This window comes from Topomyia yanbarensis, unplaced genomic scaffold (assembly GCF_030247195.1).
Source record: "Topomyia yanbarensis strain Yona2022 unplaced genomic scaffold, ASM3024719v1 HiC_scaffold_149, whole genome shotgun sequence".
NCBI lineage: Eukaryota > Metazoa > Arthropoda > Insecta > Diptera > Culicidae > Topomyia > Topomyia yanbarensis.
The window spans coordinates 61,019-87,321 of NW_026683326.1; the positions used below are offsets into that span (position 1 = coordinate 61,019).

At 39.6% G+C, this 26,303-nt stretch overlaps 1 protein-coding gene across 5 annotated transcripts; it reads left to right on the forward strand.

Annotated features, from left to right (window-relative positions):
• Window positions 1-9,974: 9,974 nt before the first annotated feature.
• LOC131694777 (protein rogdi-like) lies at window positions 9,975-25,943 on the forward strand. Of its 5 annotated transcripts, none has more exons than XR_009306539.1 (6): window positions 9,975-10,245; window positions 15,866-16,205; window positions 16,587-16,790; window positions 16,852-17,340; window positions 17,404-17,876; window positions 17,952-25,943. XR_009306539.1 is itself a non-coding variant. In XM_058983277.1 (5 exons), the coding sequence occupies exons 1-5, from the start codon at window positions 10,235-10,237 to the stop codon at window positions 17,470-17,472; spliced, it is 1,113 nt and encodes a 370-aa protein (XP_058839260.1). In that variant the 5' UTR covers window positions 9,975-10,234; the 3' UTR covers window positions 17,473-25,943. The 5 variants fall into 5 exon arrangements, 1 of the variants encoding a protein (XP_058839260.1); XR_009306540.1 differs by having other exon boundaries at window positions 15,869-16,205; XR_009306542.1 differs by lacking the exon at window positions 9,975-10,245 and adding an exon at window positions 15,717-15,746.
• Window positions 25,944-26,303: the final 360 nt, after the last annotated feature.

Below are 26,303 nucleotides of genomic sequence, written 5' to 3' on the forward strand. Positions count from 1 at the left end.
AATAACAAGCTATTGGGGGTGGGCGTTGCGTAGTTGGTAAATCGATTGCCTTGTACGCAGCGCACCTGGGTTCGAGCCCCGACCCCGCACGTAGGGTTAGAAATTTTTCATAAGAGACTTTTCTAACCCGAAGAGGCGAATGACCTTAAGGTTAAAACCTCTATAATCTAAAAAAAAAAATAAAAAAAAAATAACAAGCTGTAATTTAAACCTAAAATCTTCAAAGAATTCTCAGTTGCTTCCTATTTTGGGCGGATGTGAGGGGGGAAAGTTACCAAAATCACCTTTAAAAACGATAGATGATCAAATGAATTCAACAAGTCGAAAAAGGTTTTCCAAATAACCATGCTTTAATAATTACCAACATATGCAATATACAGAATCTTTTAACTACCCTTTCATTTATCCGCATCAACTCATCGCTCCCACAACTCACTCGGATGGGTCGAAGACGTGGTGCAAACATTGCTCGCTGTGAGGGAAAACATTTGTGGCAATTGAGCGCGAAACCCTTCATCAAACGGACATTTTGGACAGCATTTTGCACAGTATTAACTGCGTCACGTAGTAGGTAAGTTATAGTTAAAACGACTTGTGCCACTACCGCCACGTGCGGTATATGGCGGCCTACTTTGAGAATCTGACACCACCGCATACCGGTTGTGAAGAAAGTCAACTTTGCACCACTAGCATTGAGAATAATTTAAGTGGCCAGTGCACTTTCAACGCCGCCGCGTGCAATGCATCAAGCTGGCTGGGATTTCACGCCTACGAAGGGCATCATCAGTGAACTGCTAGTCTACCACCATCCATTCGCGCTGGGTGGGTGGCGCAGTGCGCATCCCATTTGGTAAAAGGGGTAATAATTACCATGCGAGATTTTCTTGAATGTTTCCTTTGTTGAATGATTTCCAGCGGTGGAAAGACTGTTTGGTCTTTTGGATGGGAAAACAGAAGTCGGCCGAAAGCGATTAAGGAACACAGAGAGACAGTGGGATGCAACAAATAAGGTCGGTGTCAGCTGATGACTGTGATGTGTTCCTTACGCGATAATGATCTTTTAAGAAGAAACGATTAATGGGATATGTTGATGGATGTAGCGAGGATGTTTTGTAATGTCTGCCATTTTAGCCCTTTGTTCTTGACTTGAGACTACTGGCTTTGAACCATTAACTGTTTGTGATTTTATTTATTACACGTTTTTCGCACACAGTTTATATAATAAACACTAAAGAAAACTACAATAAAAACGTGTGTAAGTATCGAACGTTAGAAATAGAGTTTTGGTTGCCAATACAACAATAGCACTGTTCTCCATCTTCGAAATTTGAAATGACTAACTACCAGATAGTGAAAATATTTATCATTTTCAACAAGAAATTTTATAGCTAGTGTAAATCTTAGTACCAAAAAAAATCTAAAATACGGGCGTTAAACTAGGATTAGCCACTGATGCTGAAAGGTGGAAACATTAGTTTTTGAGAAACAAGAACATGCGGTTGATCTTCACGAACAATTTTAAAATTAATATTTCAGCATTCGCTATTTTTGTATTTAACGAATTCATTACAACACCTTTCAATCTCTAATTTTATTCTCATAAAACACATATAACAAGATAACATTACCCAAAACTATCAAACATCTAGTTTTTTTTATTAATGAAGCATGAGATAAAATATCAATTTTGTCTAACGCTTTCATTGGTTCAAAGTTCAAGGACACGATATCTATAAAGTAACACAAATTCGAAATTCTTCGTCTATTTAAATGCCGAAGTTAAAAAAAACATCCAACTGAACAAAATAAAAACATTGTGAACATTGCCGACATCTGTACGATTGCGTGGAAAAAGAAAATAAAATTTCGCCAGTGATTAAAAGGTCGCGAAAATAGCACGACTTGCTTCAAAACAAAACTGTAAAAAATACCCAAATATCATGTTACGAAAGGATTATAATGCAATAAAGTCCGAACGCAGAACCGTGATGTATGTTGATGGATGTCAGACAAGTCTGGTACAAATAGAACTGTCTTTTTCGTTCTTTTTTTATTGTTCGTCCATTAGTAATATGAAATTTATCTTTTTGAAGAAACATTCATCTTGAAGGAAGATTCAAATTTTGTGCGAGACTTTCGACAAGAGGCTCGATGGGGGTTTGGTCGAGTGTGACGTGCATTTTTGGGGGATATCATTTCTTTTACGAAATCCATCCAGGTTATTACTTTGGCATTTTTCCATCTTTCTGGAAAGTATGCTAATTCAAAATTCTTGTTGAATATTTGACCATTGATCTCAAGGTGATTTCAGAAAAGTTTTTAAGAAGAATGTTAAAAATTCCATCATAACATGGAGCTTTCATATTTTTTTAACTTTTTATGGTGGGTTTGATCTCATCACAATTCGTTTCAACGTTTCGTATGTATTCAAAAGCCACCATCAGTTCAAGGCATTGCCAATGGATGCGGGTAGACTTACAGACTGAATGTGTTTATTAGGAAACTTTCAGATTGTTGCTTTTAGCGAAGGGTCAAAATAGGGTTGGGCGGACCCGTAAACAGATACGTTTATGTGCATTCCGCGGGAACAAAAAATCTCCTTCCAGAAATAACATCCAGCCACCTAATAAAAAATTTCGCAGTAGCAGCTTTAACCCGCCTGATGATTTGTTTGTTAGAAAGGCGCGTCTCACTCATTTCAGGTCTTTAGGAGGAAATGGGTGATTCCCTCCGAGTGATTCTCTGGCGTCGGTAAAGGAGAAGTAGAATCCAACTTCTATACTTACTAACAAATAATCCTCCTCCCGTGATATTTGTGGAGTGTGCAGTAGTATATACGGTCTCCAGCAAAGGCAGGGATCGGACTAACCATTCCTTCCCTTTCCTTCCGCGATCTACGTTCAGGCCTGGCCGACGCCGGTATTGATCAATAAACATTCTAGGATTACCAAGAGTTGCACATTGAAAGATGCTTCGCTACTCCCAAGTATAATTATCTACTGATTTCCTGTGCAACTTCAGCTAGTCCAGATCAATAACGGAGTAGCAGCCAGGGGTGGTCGCACAAGCTCAAGCTCAAGGTTAGAACGTTGCACTGGAGTACATACGTACCCCACGCGTTTGGTCGTAATTTTTGCAGGTAAATATGCAAGCAAAAGAAATGTATAATATATCATTTTCTTTGTTTTTTAATTGCAAAAACAACTGTGCATGTGAAAAAACGGAATTTATTGAATCGATGGTACATAAATTGACTTGAACAATATAAGCGAGAAAATCGCGGTTTTGACTTTTTTCCAAGAATAACTAAAACTTTGCAAATTTCTAACCGGCTCCAAAGATGGCATGGGGTACATTTGTACCCCAGTGCAACGTTCTAGGCTGAGTAAGATACCTCGTTTGTAAGAAGTATGTGGTCACCTTCCTTCAAAGCTGGAATTGGTTTCTGAGGTTTTTAAGAACCTTAGAAATTTTTCAGAAAGGTTTAGAATGTGGCTTGATTTGTTCAACCTCTTTCGCGATATTTTCATTTCTTAAGAGTGTAAATTTATTCTTAAATTCCTTCTGTAGATCCTGATAAATCAATTTCATTTCTGTGTTGTTGGTACTGATAAATTTCTAGCATCAGCTATAGAATCATTTAAATTGTGTAATGCCGTAATGTAATCATGATTAAAATTATTCTCAATTTATGTTTTGCACCGTTCCCAATTCGTTTTGTGATAATTAAACACTGAGCTAATGGGACTGGAAACAACTGCTTAAGAATGTGAAAAAGTTACTAGAAGGTGATCAGAATCAAAGTCAGCATGTGTTATTAATTCACTACAATTGTGCTTTGATCTGTCAAAAATAAATCAATTGTTGATGACGACGAATACAGACGAATAGCACGTAGGTCCATTTGGGAACCAAGCTGAATAATAAACAGTCGAGCAATCATTAAAAAGTAGTTTACCGTTGGAATTGTTTTGTGCATTATTCCAGGATCGGTGTTTAGCGTTAAAATAACCGATTATTCCTATTTCTTGTAATTTTTTGTAAGTCTCCATTCATTAAATTAGTTTCCTCACCAATGCATTGCAATGTCAAATAATCTGCACCAATAAAATGATACTAAGATCAGTTTCAACTTCAATACCCAAACACTCGATCACCTTGGTATGAAAAGACGGTAAGACGCGATGTTTGATTCTGCGATTAACCGCTATTGCAATTCCACCGTCGAATCCAACAATTCGATTAAATTGATGAATAAAAAAATTAGAGTTACTCTTCAATTTAATATTTAGATTTAAAAAAGTTTCGGCCATAATGGCTATATGCACATTATGTACCCTCAAGAAGTTTAAAAAAATTCTTTGCACGTTTTTCATGAAAGAGCGTTCCAATTTAATAAATTTAAATGATCATTTAAAGTCATTATTTAAGTTTAAATTAATAAAATTTGGAGAATTTGGCATGGCAGTCATCAATAGAAACATTGACTGCTGCAAAAAATCAATTTTTCTTCCGTAATGCTGCCTAGATCGGTTGTAGCAAAGGAAGCGTTTTGTGAAAACGAAATTGGAGGCGTTAACTTGGATAACATACCTCAATATCAATGTTGTAATGGAGCTCACTGAATGCAAGCACATAGTTATACTTCGTTTATTGATCTCACCTTTCATACAAACGAACAGTTCGGTGTCGCGAGCTTAAAAATGACCGTACTTTCGTGCATGAGGATCAGAGGAGCGGGTGACCTTCATTTGTGATCAAAAAAAATCGTGGCATCCATGTGTTGGCATCATAAAGGCATAATTTTGATTGCTTATCTGCCTCACGAGCAGACTATTATCGCGGCAAGATACTGTGAGACGCTAAAAAATTTAAATGGGCGATTCAGAATAAAAGGAGGGACATGGACTCTTTTGGATGGGACGTTTTGAACTACCCCTCGTATTTCCCTGACCTGGCCCCTTCAGATTTCCATCTCTTCCATTAATGTGTGTGCACTGTTGGAATAAGACCGAGAGTTTTTGGTTGAGGTAAGAAAGATGTTTGGGTTCATTTTTGATTCAATACGAACGACTGAGAATTGTTTCCTCCCCTAGGTTGACGGGTTTAACTGTATTATCGGATCATCAAGTATATTTGTTCATCGTCACTGCTTTAAAATGGTTATTGCTTTACGTCTCGATAGTGGTGTATGGAGGAGACCGAGAGGGCTTATGGGCCTTTTCTATATTTTGTGTTTTTTCATACTTAGCCCAAACTGAGCTTTTCTGTGGGCTGTGTTTGCAGACATTGTTCAACAGTTTAATGGCAGTGTATGTGAGCACGGCTCACAGTGGGAGTCATTGTGTGTCGATTTATCGATCGGTTTCGTCAACCCTATTAGCTGTGTTGTGTTGTAATAATTGTAGTTTTCAGTACTAGTGTACAATTGTTATGTGCTAGTCGTATGTCCATCTGAGTGCGTTCGACTGAGTATTTGTGACAGATGGGTTAGGGAATGGATGCAGAACTGGCGTGTATGTGGGTAATCCTTCTCGGGATTCGTTGGTCACCTTTTACCGGTTTTCAACTCGCGCATTCGATTCGATTCATTCCGGAAAATTGGATTGGACAAATTTAGCTACGATTAATTTACCGACGCACGTGAATCATCCATTCCCGGTCAGCATAGCACGAAAAACTTCTAACGGAATGCAATTGTCGTTAATGGTAAATAAGTATCATTTGCTGACATTTAGACGAGTTCAAGTAGTTTGATTGTATGTTACATGTGTTCTCTTCTTATACTCCATTAATCTGTTTATGCTTCTAGTAGTTTGCTTTTCCACGACTCATGTGTTTCGAACAATTTCGCTTCTACTTAATTTCTTTTCTTTTTTCTTTATTCGGCATACTATTTTTTTTTTTCGTTGCTATATCTTAAATTAGATCCATGCCAACACTCACTAACACAATAAATTGCAAATTCTCTTTTATACACTCACAACCTCTCATTCCAAACATACCAACGTGGCCTTCGTGATTACACAAACCTGGTCACAAAATCGAACGCCCACGATATCGCCAAAATTCCAACACTCCAGTCATTAAGTGAAAGTTTTACCACATATAAGTTTACAAACGCGATCTCAAGCATAAACCCACCTCTCGCGCAATCATAAATCGGTCACATTCGTGAGTCTCTACCCTCGATCCCATCAGCCCAAACTCATGCCTTCAGTTGAACCAAGAGAAAAAAAAACTAGACAACACGTCTAGAGCTCACTATATTCTAGCATCTGAACCATACACTAAAAATTAAGTATTTTCACGATCCGCGCGCGAGTATACAAGAACACGCGAACATGTGAATGACCACACCCATTTAACAAATAATGTATACACGCGAAGTTACATACATGCTAGCACACGCGACAAAAACGTCAACAAACAAACGCTCGGGTTCTTTGCGATCATCCACGCACACCTACGACAACCATCTCGCAAACAGGATAACACCCCGGTGACTAAGTGCACGGTTTATCATTCATCAATTCACAAACGATCTCAGGATTAAACCTCCAAATGCCCATATTCGCGCGATCATTAATCGGCTACGTCCGGTAGTCTCCATCCTTGGCCCTAGTAGCATAGGTGCAATGCCTTCAGGTAGACCAAACAAAAAGATGACGCTCATATCCACTAAACAGCACGTTCCATGGCGACATTAAAATTATTTTATACACACGAAGTCACATACACGCAACAAACACTTTAACATACAAATGATTGAGCCTTTCGCGATCATCCACGCAACCTACACCCGCGGTCTCGCAAACATGATAACATTCCGGTGATAATATGAACATCTCAGCACTTATAAATATTGAAACGCGTCTCAAGCGTGAACCTATAATCTCCTGCGCTCGTGCGATCGATTCACTTCCAGAACTCTCTATCTTTGATACCAGAAGTTAACACCTTCAATTGGACCAATAAAAAAAGAAAGCTCTGATATCCACTGGAAAACACGTTCCATGGCGACATGACCGGTAACTGTCAGAATGTGATCCGTACACCGAAGACTATATATCAGAATGACGGTCCGAGTGGCCATAGGGGACCGCGGGGCAAGTCCGACACGTTAAGCGCAATAATTTTTCTAAAATTCCACAAAGCTCCTAAAATTGTATATTCTGTGCATAATCCTTGTTTAGGTGGTTCTTAACAAAATATAATTTTTTCAGCGTTTCAAAAAATTGAATTCATTAAAAATTATTGGTTGCCAAAAAATGGAGAAAATTGACATTTTAAAAACGCTGCGGGTAAGACCGACACCCCAAAGGGGCAAGAGCGACCCCTTTTTGAACTTTCTTTTTGTCCAATTTTTTCCATTAAAAATGTATTGTGTATGTGTGATAAAGTGCAATTATGTGTATATGAGTATGTGTGATGCAAACGCACGCTTTATGTAGTTTAATCGCGTAACAAGAGGAAGAACATTCGAATGCGTGGTGTTATGAATAAATATTGTTTAACGCATGGTTTATATTATGGTACGGGTTTTCTCAAGTAATTCTTTCGAGTTTTATTGCCACTTGTATAGCCATTATAACGAAGAAGAGCTGTTTTGCAAGCAGATTATATACGCTGTTGCTACATTACATTCACTTAGAAGTGACGCACGCTTCGTAGTAAGTTATCCGGTTCGTGTTGTGATTTTTCGGCACACTGTTGATCAATAATATGTTGTGATTTTTCAGAACACTGTTGATCAATAATCCGACGGTCAATGAAAATTTTTCATCAATATTATTTCAAAATCTCATATTAGATTATACTTTTCATTTCCCGCTGGCCTTCAGCCGAGTTTTAGTGGGCCACATTGCCAAAAAGCACGCTTTCGCATCACACAAACACACAATTACACTTTATCACACATTTTCAATGAAAAAATTGATCAAATTAAAGTTAAAAACTTACCCGCAGCGTTTTTAAAATGTCATTTTTCTCCATTTTATGGCAGCCAATAATGTTTAATGAATCAAATTTTTTGAAACGCTGAAAAAACTATATCTATCACTTATGTGACTCACATTGTTTTTTTCTGTCAGTAGTCACACATACTAATGAAAAATATTTAAAACAGTGTTCTATTCGTGTTTCAAATTGTGGGAAATTTAAAGCAGAATAATCGAGCTGTTCTAAATCTGTTTCAAAAAAGTGCTCGAAAAATAGTACTGCATCTCAGCATTGCGATCGATTTGTTTTAGTCGGTGATGCAAAATAGAACAACCCCTATAGAATACATCAGCGTTGCCTAATAGCAACGTGAATGGATTTTAACCCTTTCATGCTCGACTTGGAACATTAACCAAAATAATCTTTCTTTGAAACTTATCGAGACAAGAAATACGAAAAATCTCTTTTGAACCAGAAAAGTGCTTTTCTCGCAGTGCAGTGCTGGAAGCTGCTCACCTTCCGAGGCTTAATACATTTTTTGAGTATTTTTAATAGCCCAATTTCATGTAAAAGATAGTGCTTTAAGTTGATAGGTTTAATTTGTTTTATCCACTATTAACTAGAATTGAACTGCTCCGACAGAATACAACGATGACATTCATCCTCTAGAGGACATGGACACTTCTATCTTCTGAAATCTGTATGTAATATTTGTTAACATACGTGAGAATTCGGCGCTCTGGCCATGCGACTTTAATATTGTAAAACATATTTCAAACTACAGACACTTTATACACAGACTAGCGAAGTGTCAAAAATTGCAGCCAAACGAGCATGAGGGTTTTGAGAGGGGAAGTACAAGAGGAAGCCCATGCAAAACTTATGGGAGCTTCTGTGATGCCAGTTTACATTCATGGTTGCTAGTTTTACTGTTTTCTCTACGCTAGTCTGTTATATAAAGTGTCTGTATTTCAAACTATTTCTAGATAATATCATATGGGTAACCAACGTTAGCATATCGGACGATGAGCGTTTCCTCCCAGTTTCCGGAATGGCGACTAGATGGCTGAAAATACTTGCCGACGGGCGGAAGACGAATGGACTGACTATCCGCTAACCACCTATGTATGATCTATCTCTGAAACAGAACATTCGATAAGAAGTTGGCTCTGGAAAAGAAACAATCAATACGCAACCTCTTTATCGATACTTTATTCGTATGACCGGTTAATCAGTCACATGCGCATCCGTCTGTTCGTTCGAAAGAGTGATAGATTATGTCTTGTAAATGTTAGCGTACCTGTAAATGTTTGCTCGTTTATCATTTCACCTTAGCCTAGGCTATCACTATCCACTATCTGATTGGAAGAGAGGACCGATAAGAGAACAAAACAATACCAACTTACCTGTATGTAAATAAAAAAATGTGATGCCCAATTAGGGAGGTAATATTTCTAAAATTTAATTTTTTTGTTGATAATAGTTTGACTATTAAAAATGATTGAATCTATTTTCACTTTGTTGCTATCCCTTCTTACCTATTTAATAAGAATAGTTAGAACAATGGCAGCCATCATTGTTCGACCATCGACGATCGACATATTGGTTTTAATGGTAATGTGAACATAGCGGCTAACCAATATTTCGCAGACAAAATTTTGTCCATTTCTTCTGAGAAGGTTCGCGAAATTCATAAAACTAGAAACGGCAGGTATTCAGACGGGTTAAAAGTTTGATGTGATTAACTTGAACTAATTAAACTAAAAGAGTTTATGGAAGAATGGAGTACCTAAGCATCTATGGTGAAAATCGGTGCATCACTCTAATGTTCTCAGATAAAGTACACAATAAAATACAAAAATTTGAGATTTTTTCATTAAAACTTCAAGAAGATGTGATCAATTCAATTTCCAAAACAGCGGCGCTCAGCGTACCACCCTAGCCCGAGACAGAGAGCGTCCCTCGAAGCATGGTGATTTTTTTTTCGAGATCTCGCAGTTGCTTATCGGAAGCGCCATTTCCAGCACGTCTTAAAGAACCACCGGCACCGAACTGAGCCCCGAATATCAATCTTTCCAGGTCGTCGTCAGTTTAGCGATTGACGTCGAAACATTTGGTTGTGCGGTTTCTGTTGTTGATTCAATGAATTATCGGGTTCGGTATCGTAGCGACTGACAAATTAAGACGGTCTTGTTGTTGACCAAATCGTAAACTCGTTGTATCCGGTGTGCTAGGCCGTGTCAAGTGTTAAGTGGGCCGAATTATTCAGCTAAAGTGAACAAATAAGCTGAAAATGCTTAAATTGTAAGTAGGAAATGTTTCGGCAAAATAATGCACTGATGTTGCAGCGGTCATTTGGAAGACATTAATTAGTGCGATAAGAGCAGCATCTTTGATTGCTTATCAACAGACTAGATTTTTGAAAAACTTTTAGAAAAATCAAAAAATAAATATGTATAGGTCAGATGCTATCTTTTGATTCCATCTGGCATGTGGCTATCCGTTTATCAGGAGACAGCACGTGATTTATTGTCGTGCTTCGATTGGTACTAATTTTCAATGGCATTCGAACTATAGACGAGTTCATGTTTCGTTCTCGGTTGCGGTTAAATGGCTCAGACTGTGTTGAAAATCATTCCAATTCCATCAGTATCTAAATGTGGCCAATGATGTAAATTGTGGTCGAGATCAGCCAGCGTGAAATCAGCTTATATAGATTTATATTGATTTGGATTGATTTATCATCACAAACACAATATAAATTATGGTTTTACTGATCTTATTTACTACCTTCTGTGAAAGATTTTGACCGGGTTAGTATGCTCTTCAAAAATTCCTTAGAAAGAGAGCCATCATGTGCTGGATAAGTCAACTATTGACAAGATTCTCATTTTGTTGGAATGCTATGATAGACGGACAACTTCCCTAATCAAGTTAACACATCACGGTACTTGTGTGTCCTAAACAATGGCGACTGTTCTGTATATTGCAGTGAGTTTTTATAACAAAAATGACGGATCCCTGGCCAGATCTTAAGTTTTTTTTGCGAATTTGTTGATTGTGGAATAATCGTGTTTGTTGGAGACGACTTCTCGTATACCTCCTCGTGTAAGATCAATGTTAGAAAATCAGTATGGTATGTTCGTCGGGTCTTATTGACGCATCTTACTGCTGCGTGTTGAGATCCTCTTCCTTGGTGGTGAAATATTGGGTGCGTTGTCTGCCGCATCTTGGGGGTCATTTGGTCCGTCTTCTCTCGTGTTTTCGTTTATGTCCATGTCGTCATCGGTAGTGCATTCATATTGCTCACGGTCGGATGTTCTTATTTGTTGTTTGTGCTTACGTGTCGCTACTGAACATTTGCTGTAATCGTTGTTACTTCGATGTTGGTAATGGCAGTTGGTTTAGTGGTACTGGGTTCGATCGTTGTTGAGCTGCACTGAAAAAAATCCAAACGTTAATTCTATTTGCTTCAAACCGCTTAAAATTCATATGAAGAAGAAATACTATTGTTATCACGCGCACACATACCTTCTATGTGTCAACTGTATAAACTATGTGTGCACACACATAAGTTATATATGCATATTGTTATAGAATGGGGTTTTATGTGCCTAATAATTATGAAATGTGAATGTAAGATTAATATTTTTTGTAAATACACACATTAGGTTTATGTGCCAGCAAATAGTGTCTATATGCCTCCGTTAATTGCAAAAATTTATGTGTAAAATCAATAGGCATAACGTTTACTTTTTTTTGAGTGTGGGGTTTGTGAATGACAGGTCTGCAGTCGTTGGTTTACCAACCGGTTGTGGTTTAGCAAACGACGACTGTATACCGGCTTTGGTCGTATCACGTGGAATTTCCTTAGCAGTCTCTGCGCAAGGTTTCCCGTGGTATAGCGGCTGATCACAATATTGGCATGTAGGAATCTGCTCTGGGTACGTGATTAGTGTTCGTTGAGAATATTCAACACCATTAGGTGAAGTGCATGTGAAAGTCAAGTAAGGTTTTATTGAACGCACTATCACCACGCGAACGCAGTTTTGGAGTCCTGGGAAGAAGTTCCTCCAAGTATTTTCCGTAACACTATTCACCTCTCCGTATTTTGACATGATTTTTTTTTTAAAACGGAGGAACTAGTACGTGGTGCTAGGTCATGTATCTTTATTTCAATGCTGTCAACATCTATATATGTTGGGATACTGTATAAAATGTCATTACATTCGACGACGTGTTTCATGCTGTTCTGGGAAGCAAATGATTCTGCTTGACTAATGTTTTTGAATATCATGAAAAACGACTAGATTTATCGGCAGTGCATGGAATATGATGATCCGGAAAACATTCAAATGTTTTCGCATCAGAAAGCACAGATCCTCGCGCATCTGATTATACAAACGATTCATTCTAACAGGCTTTAAAAGATAGGTCGGAAATTAGATGCGGCCTTGGTAATAGAGGAGAAGTATTGGAGATATCGGTAGTAGAGAAAACTATTATTCCATTGAAATACAGTCATGCTCATTTTGTGTCCCAGTTTTTCCAAGCGTAGATACTACAAAGTTTTTGTTGAGTATTTTACGAGATGAAGGACTTGACCTTTTCAAAAGTCGTTCTACTTTATTGGAAACTCCAAAGGACACAATTGTCCCAAAAAAATGCTGTCAACTCTCAACCCTTATACATGATTCAACAGTTATCATTCCACTCAGACAAGACCATGCGCATTCTGCACGCATATTGATATTCTATGGATTAGTTCCCTAGTTGACCAAATAAACTCTGAACAAACAACGACAATGAGTTGGTCAATCCAAAAAATGTCACCTCGATTGGCACCCAGCGGATACGTGCTCTCTTACAATGCCATCAAATCAACAAACATTTTAAATTACATGCGACAAAATATGTGCAATTTAAAAGATAGCAAAATGAAATTAATTAATTTCATCTAACTGAATTTAATTAAGACTAAGGGAGACAATTGGGCTCTACACTGTTTTCGGACTTAAAAAGTCATTTCAAATACGTGACGTTTAAAATACGTACACTTTTTAGGCGTAAAAAGATAAAATGATTTTATGCATTTGAGTTAAAAGACAACATCTTCCATTTAACCACCTTGACCCCCTTTTGTTGAGTTATCTGTAAAAAATGCTAGTTCATGTGGCTAAGTCTATTGTCAAGGAAGACCGAAAATCAATTAAAGTTTTAAAGATTGGATAAATATATTGCTGTATTTAGAAAGCTAAGCCTCGTTGATTGATGTAGTAGAAGAAGAATTTTATTCCTCATTTAATGACCCTATTTGGACATTTAAATAAAAATAGATAGGGCTATTTTTTACAAGAAATATTATTTGATTTAACAATTAAAACTGGGGGAGATCTTTTTGGTTTATTGTAAGGGAGGCAAATTATACTTTGGAACGACATTCACAAGGAAAATAAATTCATACAATAAAGCAGTAGGATCCGAATCAGGGTTAAGCAGTAGTTTTTGGGCCTGAAGACTGCGATCTGGCATCACAATCCTTGGCGCATGACCAGACAACATGTTCGATGTTACGATAAGCGCCGCCACACTTCACGTTGCAAAAACATTCATAGAAACTGAGTCCAAACCTCCCTTTATATCGTATGAAACTGATGTCATTTGTTTTTTGCAGGTAAATTCCATTTGAGTTTCGGTTGAAAGCGTTCGTCTTTTGGCCTTTACGAAAGCCAAATTGTGTATCTTACAAAAAGCCATTTATTTTAATCCACTACAGTCGTGATTCGCTGGTTAGTCACTTTTTAACTGGGCCGCTTTTTATTTGGACCTCCGCTAGTTGGACCATTGCCCAACTAAAAAGCATTTGAAAGCCAAAATATCTTGTCAAATTTACTTTGACAATCAATCTGACAATATTTAGGGATGTGAACAGATGCATTTATGCTACTAACGTCTGTTTTGGAGAGTTTTTGATATCTGTCAGTCGGTTCAACTAGCGAATCAAATCCGTTAGTTGGACAGAAGGTGTGGCCAGGATCATTTTCTCGAATATTTTCTACATTGAGCATTGCATCGGTCGATACGAGTTGTGATCGAAGGTTGGTTTTCTTGATTTTGAAATGCCGATGACTCACCAGGCTTCGATAATGAGCGACAATGTTACCCCGCGGAATTTGTGGAATAAATTCAATAAAAGTCTCTTAGTAGAGCTAGGCGGATTCTTCAACAAGCTGAATCCGATTCAGTTTAGCTTCGTGGCTTTATTGTTGAATTACAAGACAACATATGAGTACTCCATAATCGAAACGGTGTTTCCTTCGCGGATGAGCGGAGAGATGTGAAGCGATAGGGCTTCTGTTTCGGTACAGAGTCCGGACTGACCTTCTTTGCGACGTCAAATATCCAGCGGCTAGAATATTCCACACCTTCGTTAGTATTGTTTCGATTACGTATTCGTAAGTCCGTACCCCAAATAGTGCTCATCGCTGTTTTTCTCTGAAATCCGTCGACGAACCAGCGTTTTTAGCTTTCATCGATGTTTTCATTTGTATTTCTATTTTTCACTTATATTTGCAGATTTTCGGGCGATCAAACATCCAAAAAGCTCTTGTAAGCGAAGCGTATAGCTCAAAGCAACCTTTGTCTCACCATAGGTTAAGAGATCGTCCGCTGGTGTTTGCGCCGGGTTCTCGTTCCGTCTGAGCTTAAGGTTGGAGAGAGAATCGGCAAAAATCGAAAATGAAAAAAGCAGTTTTTTTCACGAGTGTTAGATCTTCATAAAAATCAATCAGCAGTACTGTAACAACATTTTACATAAGCTGATTGATTTTTATGGAGATCTAACACTCGGTGTGAAAAAACTGCTTTTTTCGTTTTCGATTTTTGACGATTCTCTCTCCAACCTTAAATCACGGTGCCGAGAATCAAATTTAGCAGACACTTGTACTCTTCCTCTGGATGAAGATCTTGTTTTGATTCGATGATTTCAGATTAGGACCATATGTAGGTGTTCTTTTATCCTCTCGATTGTTATTGTTAATGTTATTTATTTATAAAAGTGTTAACCTCCAGGATCATTCATCTTTTTCTGGAAATCATTGCGGCCGTTATTGTTTTATTGTTAAGAGAATGATTTGAAATTTGTTTTAATGATCTGGATTCATCGGTGGATTAATATTTTGAAATCGGTTAAAAAAATGGAAGTTAAAAGCCTTTAATCAAATAGTGAACCTTTCTGCGATATTTTTCTTTTTGTCATGTTGTTCTACGTGGTTTTAGTATCAAAAATACCGATATTTTCGTATCGATTGGCTACGTAAATTTTGCTGTGTTGAGTGTTATCATCAGAGGAGAAACGCGCTAGATAAACGGCCAAATTGAATTGTTTCATGACGTTATGAACGCACTCCAACCGTTCGTTTCGTCTCTGTAGCGTTCGTTCGAAAACGCTTGCCTGACAGATCAACCAAGTGTCAAAAGTGAAACATCAACAGAGATGCCAGATTTGCAGACAAGTCTGCAAATTCGCAGACTTTTAATTTAAGCTGCAGATTTTTTCGATGACGCAGATATTTGCAGATTTTTCCGTTTGGTTGCAGATATTTGCAGATTTTTTAGTTTGGTTGCAGATATTTGCAGATTTTTGAATATAAAGGCTTTTGGTTACACTAGCTTGCCGCTCATTTTTTGTACTTCCCAGACTTTTAAAATTATTATTGCAGACATTTGAAAAAGGTACCTGGCATCTCTGAACATCAAAACATTCCGTCATTTGAGCAATTTGCTGTTCTTTTCTGTGCTGTTGTGTAGGTTCCGTACAATTTCTGTAGGGCAAACCAAATTAAATTTAAAAATTTAGTCATCCGACATCGGGACGTGCTGTGTCGCATAGTTTAACCAGTGTTCTTTTCCATTTCCGACACAGCAGCGGTCCAAATTGGTTCTCCAAGCCGCAGTCGCGGAAGAAATCTAACGGCCAGCGAGCGACGGTGACTTTTGCGGATCAGCAGCAAGCTCTGCAAAAAACGCCACGGAAAGGTCATCGCGAGCCTAGTCCGCTTCTACAGCACCAGGTATCGTGGTCCAGCGTCGGCAGCCAATCGAGCGTAGGTGGCGAAAGTTTGTTTTCCAGACAAAACAGCATCCGGCGGAGCGGTACCAGCCAGAGTAGTAGCGCAAGTTACAGTGCCAGCAGGAGGCCGCCGCCACCGAGACGACCGAGGAGAATCATGGCCGATACCGAGAAGGAGGAAGCGGTTAACTTGGTAAGTGGTTTTTTGTGTTGCGCGTCTGGAGGTGGTACTGTTGGTACGAGATGTTAAATTGTGTGGCCTTGGGCTATTGTTGTTTAACCTCCGTGTTCTAGTGTTATCGCGATGTCCTCTTTGATTTACGAGTTTCGAGATATGAATTATTTATTGTTTGCTTGAAGATCACTGTCGAATCAGTGCCACTTGAGCGAATATTAAGCGTTTACCATTATTCGTTTATTAGCGTGGGGAGTGGGCAAACTTACGCTTGATAGACTGCTTGTATATTAGTTCTTTTCTGCGTCCTCAAGTAATGAGATTGATAGATTGAACTTTAGATGATAATGTCACTGTTATGTCGAGCCGTGGCTAAAAATGTTTTTCTTCCCTACGCAGCAAGTGGAGTTTGAATGGGTGCTACACGAAGAAGTTCATTCAGTGCTGAAACAGCTGCATACTATCCTGGTAGAATGTGCACATCGTTTTCCAGTACCTCTGTATGGAAACGAGGGCAAAAAGCAGGATAAATTCGTTTTGACGGCTGCCCCAGAACAACTTAAGTGTGTCGTCACACTAACGGGCGACAGTATCACTCATGCGGTTAGTTTCTTGACGGTATAAATCATAATATCGAAAAGTTATTTATTTTTCTCCTTTTTAGGATATTAACTTCAAGGTGCAGCGCCAGCAGCAGCAAACTCAACGGACCTCTATCACCCAGGATTACCCGTGGAAGATCCAACAGGTGCAGGACGCTGCCAATCACCTTCAGCAAGCAATAAATACCATTGATAATGTGGACAGCTCGTACAATTTCAAAACCTCCGACGAGGTGTTGCACATCCTAGGAAACATACTGGGAGCACTGCAGCGGGGTCGAACTTCTTTGGTTGTGCCCCGCAAGAAACCTATCGATGAGCTCATGAAGAGCCGAAACATGAAAGCCTTATCACCGAATCTGCCGGAAGATTTAGCAATTAGCTTTTACATCCAGAGCCATAAGCTGATTTTTGTGGCTTACCAGCTTACGAATTTCCAGGGTACGATGAAGTTTGATTCGTGTCAGGCGGAATGCTCGGTTCCTTGGCTGAACGAGGTGCTGGTACTTTTCACGGTGGCGCTACAATTGTGTCAACAGTTGAAAGATAAGGTTTTTATGGGAATACAACACGTTTACGAAGTGATATCTTAAATTGTTTATTTTTCGTTAAAGATTTCGGTATTCTCGCAGTACAAGGACTTTACCGTTGGCTCTCGATCGGTGTCCGCTCTGTCCTACTGATTAGACCATTCGCCGGCAGCAACGGAAACACTTCTGTCATGCCCGGCTTAGGAAGATACAGGATTTGTGGCAATGGATGTCGTTCCGTCATTCCCGTTCGAAGCATAGCTCCTCAAATCTCCCTATTACTCTAACAAATTAATCTAACATCCTGATAGTTTGTAAGAAGCGTGTAAAGTTCCCATTTATACCTTTGTTCAAATCGAAGATATTTAGTGGTACGAAATTTGGTCGACTTCCTGCTGGGATGCCGACCGTTGTTGAAAATATTGATGTTTGTTAAAAGTAATTACTCGTGTTGTTATCAGTATAAGAATTGCGATAAGCTGCGATGGGTAGGTTTTATTGCGGACTTTGCTCCTTACAATGTTCAACGAGAACGGGAATCCCATTTATAGCCGATAGTAAGTTATTTATCAACGAACTCACCTTTTATCAGCTGCCTAATTGTTTGTTTTTATCTTTTCGGTGTCTGGTAGGATGTAGTTCATTGATGTATGATGATCTTGATTTGGCAGACGGCGGGCAAACAATACATTTAGATAAGTGAAAACGGTACTTAAGAAACGTAAGTAATCCAATCTGATAAATAGTGGCAAAAATTGACCCAACCTCTGCGGAAAAGTGCGGTCATATTTGCGTGATGTTGTAACAACAACTGAAACGTTTAGGTGGAATAGATTGTACTTTAATTACAAGCATCCATGAACTGAATCAGTAAAGTACACTACGGAGTAGGTGGTTTAAAAGGGGATGATTGTGGCGGGAACTTTCGAATCCTCCTTAAGGCTGGAATCTCGATATTCAAAAAAAGCATTAGTTAACTGAAATAATGGGATAGAATCTAAGCAGGTCGTTTATTTTTAGTTATTTTATTCAAGAAAAATATAAAGCTAAATTCGCTACTAGTGATTTATTTTTTATTCCTTGTATCATTTGTTTGGTCCGAGAAACCTGGCATTGTAATCCAAGCAGAGGTACGTAGGATAACTTATGAAGGGAAGTAGTGTAGTTGATGCTACACTCATTAAAAATTGGGTGTAATCAGTCTATCTCTTTCTTTATACTACAACGGTGTAGCACAGAGTAAAAAAAACGAAAACGCTTTAAGCTTCCAGCACCGGTTAAATATTTTAGCTATGATAACGAATGAGCTGGAACTCATATGCTTTAGTTGAATGTTTAGAGTATGTTTTGTGGGTACCTTCATGTTTCCGGACACGACAAGCACATTTTAACAAAATTCATTTGCAGTAACTCGATTCCTTTGGAAGCAGACAGACAGAAATTATAGGAGATATAATAAATTGAAAGACAAGCCAAAGGCAAATGCAAATGCAAACGTGTGCTAGTTAGTTAGTTGTTTATTGCAGCTTTAACCACGATGGGTCATTCGCTGATAAAAGGATTCAAGTTATACATTTGATTTCTTGTTGTTTCTTGTTTCTAGATGTTCTCCAGAGTTCTGTCAGATGCTATCGTGATATTTGCGTCAGAATAAGTTGTTGGATGGGCCGCAAGAAACCTCCCCATAACTCGGTGGAGTGTGGCGGAGGGCCGCGTTAGGTTTTCATCTTGTTTGCCGCGTCGTTAGATGCCGTCGTATAGTCCGGCATCCTTGATGAAGTATAGTAATGCTTGCTCCTGGGATGAAGTATAGTAATGCGTTCGAGAGGATGTCTCTGGTCGGGGGAACCTTTGATTTTTTGCGTATGGCCGCGGGATTTTCGCCAGTGGAAATTGATTTGGATGCTTGCGTTGAATTCTCGAATGATGTCGGTTGTTAGAGGGAGGCCAATCGATCTGTGTCAACATTCCCTTTTATTCCGCTGTGGCTTGTAACCCAGCAGATGGACAAGAGTGGTTCGCGGTAGCCTTCAATGGCCTGTACGAAAGGGTGCTTCGATGTTCCGCTCCCGAAGTCCTTTAACACGGAGAGCGAGTCGGTGAAAATAACCGTTGGGGAGTCGGTGGGTCTTTTTTCCGTTGCTACTGCCAGGGCGGCAGCCTCTGCTGAGAAGATTGACCACGAGGAGGACAATCGGAAGGAGAGCCCGCTCTCCAAGCCACTGATCCTCGCTCCCACTCCATCGTCGGCCTTGGATCCGTCGGTGAATATTTGAAGGTGGCCTGAATATTTCCGGTTGACTAGTTGTTGATAGTGGGCTCCGATGCGGTTAGGGGGGGTCGCCTGCTTTGACGACCAGGGATAGGCTGTAGTCGATGTTGTGATTCGGGTCGTTTCACGCACGATGTCTCACCGGCAGTAGGCGGGCGATTGGCGGTAAGGGGCTGTTTGCGTTCTTGTTGTGGAGGTCCGTAGCTATGAAAAGAGCGAAGCATTCACCTCTTGAGTTTTTTTTCCATGAATCCGAGGCTTCTCCTGAATTCTGTTTCTGCAACTGCCCAGCTGCAGGGAAGAACTCTCGCCTCGACGCAGGCGGATTCGGCAGGTGTGCTTGGTAGAAAGTTGGAGGCTAGTCGGACGGCTCCGTGATACAGCGGGTTGAGTACCTCAACCAGTCCGTCTAGGTAGCGACAGGTCAATTCGATCCCGTGGTATATCCTGCTGTGGATTGAGGCGCGGCTCACGTTGATTGCGGTTTTTCTGTTGTTTTTGGGGTGACGAGAGCAGATCGTTTGGACTAGCCGCTTTCGGCTCTCGCAATCCCTCTTTACTTGACGGAAGTGTGGAACAAAGGTCGCTTTTCTGTCTAGTGTGATGTCGAGCACTTTCGGCTCTTTTCGGAAGGGTATCTGGACCCCGTTGAGCGAGACCGGTGAAGCTCCGGTTGCTAGAGCCCATCGTCCGACCGCGGTTTCGGTGGCTTGTAGGGAGATCCGGGTACGGGGGATCGTTTTTTTCCAATGCGACTAGGATGATGTCCGCGTAGTAGTATAGTGAGGGTAGTGAATCGAATGTTGAGTTCATCCTAACTAGGAATAGCGTTACTGCAAGCACTGATCCTTGTGTTATTCGTCGGAGAGTTCACCGCCGATGTATACCTGGAATCGTTGGTCTTTTAGGTAATTCTGAATGGAGGCTCCGAGATTGCCCTGGATGCCCCATCGGCGCAGCTCTTGCAGTACTCCTTCACGCCGCACTGTATTGTAGCCTTTCGCCACGTCTAAGATGTCGATGTCGGCATTAAAGTTTTTCGCTCTCGCTTCTTCGATCAGTTCCTCGAAGGATGCCAAGTGGATTCCTGTCGCGAGTCCTTTCCGGAAGGCACATTGGCGGTTGTCAAGAAATTTGCCTTCTTCCAGCCATGTAATCAGCCGTCGGTTCTTTCTAGAATATTCGCGGTACATGAAAGAAGGCTTATGGGACGGAAGTCGCTCGGCGATCGTGTGCCTTTATTCTTTTTGGGGATGGGCCCTATGTAGGCAAGTTTCCAGTCGTCTGGGAAGTTTCCACCTTCCCAGATTCTATTGAAGGCATCAAGGAGTGCCCTTTACCCGCCTGGGGGTAGATGTCTTAACATTGGGTACCGTACTCTGTCGGGGCCAACCGATTTTCCGCGGGCTGTCCTAAGGGCGGCAGTGAGTTTCGTGCCGGAGAAGGGTTTGTTATATTCCGCAGTAGAGTTTGGTGAAAAGTGGTGGGGGTCGCTTCGAGACGTGTCTTGTACCGGACGAGGGCGTCGTTCGCGGATAGCGATTGGAAATGGCTGCCGATTCTGTTTGCGATTTCCCTTGGGTCGGTGATTGTTACATCGTTGATTGCCAGTGAGAAACTGTTTTGTCGCCGTTTACCGCTGAGAGCATTGACCCGTCTCCATAACTCAGGTATCAGGGAATCAGGGTGTATGCCGTCCAAGAAGTTGGACCAACTGATTTCTTTGGCTTCTTGGATGGTTTGACTAGCTAGATTGCGGAGTCTCCTGAATTCGGCTGCTTTTTCATCACGTAGGGGGTGGTCAAGGGGAGTTTTTTGTAGAAGACGTAGTGCTTTCCTACGTGTCTTGATGGCGGAGGCGACGTCTGGATTCCACCAGTAGAGGGCGCGGCGGGGTCAAGCATGTGCTAAATATGAGGGGTCCGCAAGGGATGACATTCCCAACGGGTTTTAACCGAAACTGTTTTGTCAAGTTGCTGACTTTTTATGTGATAAGGGATCATCCATAAATGACGTAGCATTATATGGGGGAGGTGGTAGTATTGTATTTTGTGATGATGTGTGACGACAGGGGGGTAGGGGGTCATGTCATGCTACGTAGCTTTTTTAAAGGGGAATAACTAACATCGTTTTTTTATTTTTTTAAATTTTACGAGGACAAGGGGGGGGGGAGAATTACCGTCAAGCTACGTAATTACCAAGAGGGGTATTTAGAGGTTTGTGACGAAATGCTACGATGGGGGAGCGGGTGTTAAAAATCACTCAAAAAATGCTACGTCATTTATGGATCGTCCTCAACCTATAAGTGAGGCCGATTGAGCTAAAAATTTTACACAGTGACTATCTTCGTTGAGTAATATCTACATATCAAGACCAGTATTTTGACGGGACAATTTTGAATAGCTGTGATCTGGTTGGTGGATTGTTGGATATTATTAGATTTGAATCGTCAGCCCAAGTACCGTCACGACATTCCGGTTCTGTCCCAGACATTATCCAACTAACTGTGATAGGATTTTACACATTCATCTAAGAAAATCGGTAGTATCAAGTCATACAGCAAGTGAATAGTTGACATTTTTGCTCAGCTATTCCCTGACTTGTCTTTCAATATATTGTTCAAGCCTTAGATATCGGATGGGCTCAAGTTCATTGTGGTTCTTCGAAAAAAGGAATTTAAAACGCCTGGGTAATATGTATTACATGTCTTCTCTTTATTTGCTGTAATGAGAATGCTAACAATAGTTGCAAAGATAGTCGTGTCGGATGTGTAGCTGAATGTGTGCTATGAAATGTGGTTTAGCCCGAGTAAAAAAACGACAATTCTAACTGCTACATTATATTTCCCATAATTTCTGTCTCTTCTCTCGTATTCACCATTGCGCCCACAGTGTTGAGATCAATGGTGTATTCAACGATTCGAGTTTTTCATGCGAGGATCTACTGAAGCACGAGATTGGTTGTTTCAAGGACTCCTTGCTCCGGCGAGCAAAGATTTTGAACGGCAACCGCACTGGATGGGACAAAATGATGTGTGCTTTCAAGCTCGTGTCGGGTATCTTTTGGTAGGAGAGTCCATATTACCATGGCCTACGCACGAACAGTGTCCGAGCAAACTGAAACCATCTCTTAAATCTTAATCTTTTGCAGAAATATTAAAAAGAGCTTCGCCACAAAAATGACAAATCATTATGCTCTCTTTGCTCTCTTTTACTGAGATTGGTTGTGATAACTTCAATTTTTCTCTTGGTTGACCGCTAAATATACCAACCGAAACCAACAGTTTTGATCTTAGAAATTTAAGATAAAACAAGTAATTTTCAGCGCTTTCAGGAACCCCAAAAATCTCATGTGAAATTTCTTTCAGAGATTCAAATTAGAGTAGGAAGCATTGGGCACCGGCGATTTTGTGATATTGCGGAGCTCTTTCAGGCATCGATTGATCAACCTTACTCCACGAGCTTTGCTACAACTTTAAGAAGCAGGTTCTCGTTTGTTCTTTTTGTAACACTTCTGGGTATCACTTTAAAGCTAAATGGACTAGCCGCCAAGAACCCAAAATCGCATGCTACTTTTGTTGTTGAAGATAAGCCGACCGATCATTGCTCTCCACAATCGCTTCTTGATCCCCTTTAAATGAAGGTTAAGTTGGGCAAAATAAATCTAAACCAAGCATATACTGAATCATTTTTAAACATTTCAGATATGTTGCTTAAAATAAATTTTGTTCTACGAAAATTAAAAATCTCACCCGGTCCGAAGAAATCGACATGCACGCCCCCAAAAAAGCGGAGTCACTTGGACAAACTCTGAGAGGTGGAACTGCCCGCTTGTGGTCTTTACATTTTACACAGGGACAAAAGGGTAAATAACCGGTCTGTTGTTTTTCATCTGCTATCGACAACAAATTAGATCGTGAAGTCAGAAATATTCCCCATTCCCTTCCATAGGAAAAGCAATGGACCCGATGACATGTCGGATGAGAACTACACACTTAGGTTTTTTACCGAACCCCGCATTTTTTACCGACTTTTACACAGCTGAACCTAAGACAAGACGTGACAATAGGGATGGGGGGGGGGCGTTTTTGTTCCAATTTTACGTCAGAATGGTCCAGCCCATGATTGGTTGATGCTGACTTTTTGCACCGTACGCAGTGTTACTGCAGGGATAGCGAAATGATGTTTGGCAGTGTTGCTATATTTATAGGAAAAGACTGTCATTCCTTTTGACAAATAAAATTATTATCGCTAAAAAGTAAAAATGACTAAATTGAACTGAAATTGTGCGGCAAAGTGAAGCATGCATTTACCGTATACGTGGTTGATAAACTTCAACAAAAATAAGACAGAAACCACACTATAATCTAAAATTAGTGCCCTTCATCAATATAGACTTATCCAATTGGGTTGGTATTGTGCCGTTTCGACGTTTCAATTGGGAGGAGAACAAATCTTTTACACGGCGAATTGGGAGGCAAACAAACCGCTTCTGGGCCTGAGGGGTGGGCGATAGTATAAAAATAAATAAAAATAAAAATAAATTTAAATGTCAGATATCTCAATAGTGGATTCAAGATTCAAAATATTGCCGGCATAAAATAAATTAACAAGACTGCATGTTCATTAATAAAAATAGCAACACTGTTCGGAGATTTCAGCAGGGTGAAAATGTGCGAAAAGAAGAATGCTGAAGAAAAAATAAGAAGCCGATTGTCACGTAATGTCTTAGGTCATTTCAAACGAAAATAGCGGAAGCATCAGACAATAAGTGTGTACTAACAGTGCTGCGAAATTCCCAAATCAGTTACCTATTTTTGCTTGTATTTGCCGAAACCAACATTCAGATTCACCGCTTCCCTCATTCATTAAGTTTCCAATTGACTGAAACTTCATGCGGAATCGAATGCTTGAGTGTAGTGGACATATAAATTCCTTCACCAATCAAAGCATTAATTTGATATTATGTAAACAGATTGAAGTCAGAAGTTGGCATCTTCTACATTTTCGAACATATCCGAACCTGAATGCGCTGTGTCCGGAGAACGAATGACGAAGGTAACGAACCAAACATTTCTTTCATCGCGGTGGGCATGAATTGAATTTTGTTTCTCTATCAAGTTCACGTCAATTTTGTCAATTTTTTTAAGCTTTGACTACCAATAAGCACTTGCTCCTCCAACAAAATAAGAATGAGGTATCAGACGCTTCGAAGAGTGTAATTTAAAAAAAAAATCTTGATTTTAGTTGCTCGATTAGTTTTATGTGTTTCTGATTATTGTTATAAGTTGAAGGCATATTGTTTTCGGTATTTTTCTTTTCTGTTAATTTATTGAGTTAATAATTCTACGCCTATCTGGCTATCCCATGATCGAAAAAAAAACAAAAAAGTAATGTGATGGAAACACACTATTCTTATGTAAACAAGCAAAACATTCCGCCATAGAGTGTTGTAAAAGTAGAAATTAATCAAACATGTGTGTCAATTTGGTTTTAGCTAGTCTGTAAGAAAATACTAACATTTTAAACTAGGCGTTAACCTATTATATTGTAACGTATGACTACTACTTTAACTCTCAGCAGTTTGCGACTATCCGCTATATAGCTTCAGAAGTTGAATTACTAATATAATAATCGTTGGCGCAAAACTTAAAACTATGTAAAAGTTCGATTTATTTGTGTTGTGTTGACTGACGCAGATCGGTACATACTAAACTGGAAGTGATATGAAGTAATAAGGTTTAGTAATCTAAACTTTTTAATCATATATTCTGATTCCATATTTAGCCCACTTATTGAATTAACGAACGAGTATTAGAAATTTTAAACTCATCAACCTGTCACTTGATCGAAAGCTTGAACTATGAAACGACAATAACTACTTATAAAGCAAACCGAGTTCTTGTCAGGAAATTCCATAAAAATAAAATCTGTTTTTTTTCGCTCTTTTGCGACACATTCATGCCGAGCTAAGCGCCGAACAAATCGAACATTTGTATACATAAGCCGAATTAAAATTACCTGGTAATAGAGATAAAAAGTACACCCGCGTTTGTTGTGTTCCCCAAACCACTTGCCGTTACAAATAAAACAACCACACTCCTGCAAACAGAACAACCATAAAAGCGTACCCATCGGAAAATAATTGAACCTTTGTCCAGAGCAAAAACAGAACAGGTGTAAAGTTAATGAAAATGAGAAAATAAAATCAATTCAACCGCAGCCAAATTGTTGTCAATTTTTAATCCAATGATCCAACGGGTGTAAGTGTTTTTCTTCTTATGTTTCTGTAATACGAATGATCCGTATGGCGTCAGTTTGAAAAATAAATTACGTTTTTTTGTGAACGATTCTCGATGCGCGTTTTTTATTATAACATAAAGTGAAAATTTCACAGTCCGCTGGATTGATACAAAAACCTGATTACTGTGGGTAATCGTTTCAAATTTGATCGGGGTGATCGAATACGATAACAATTTTTGCATACCACCACGCCCAGGGAATCAGATGATTTAAGCCCGGTTCAGATGATACTTCAGCTTCCGTCAACGGAAAATAACGTGAACGTCACATCTTCGTCCCACCAGGATAAGTTGAATGCATTTTACGTGTCCTTATCTTACCCAATACAAACGAGAAGCTACAGAGGTTGGGAAGCATTCATAAATTACGTAATGGTTTGAGGGGAGGGGGGAGTATAAGAAAATGTGACA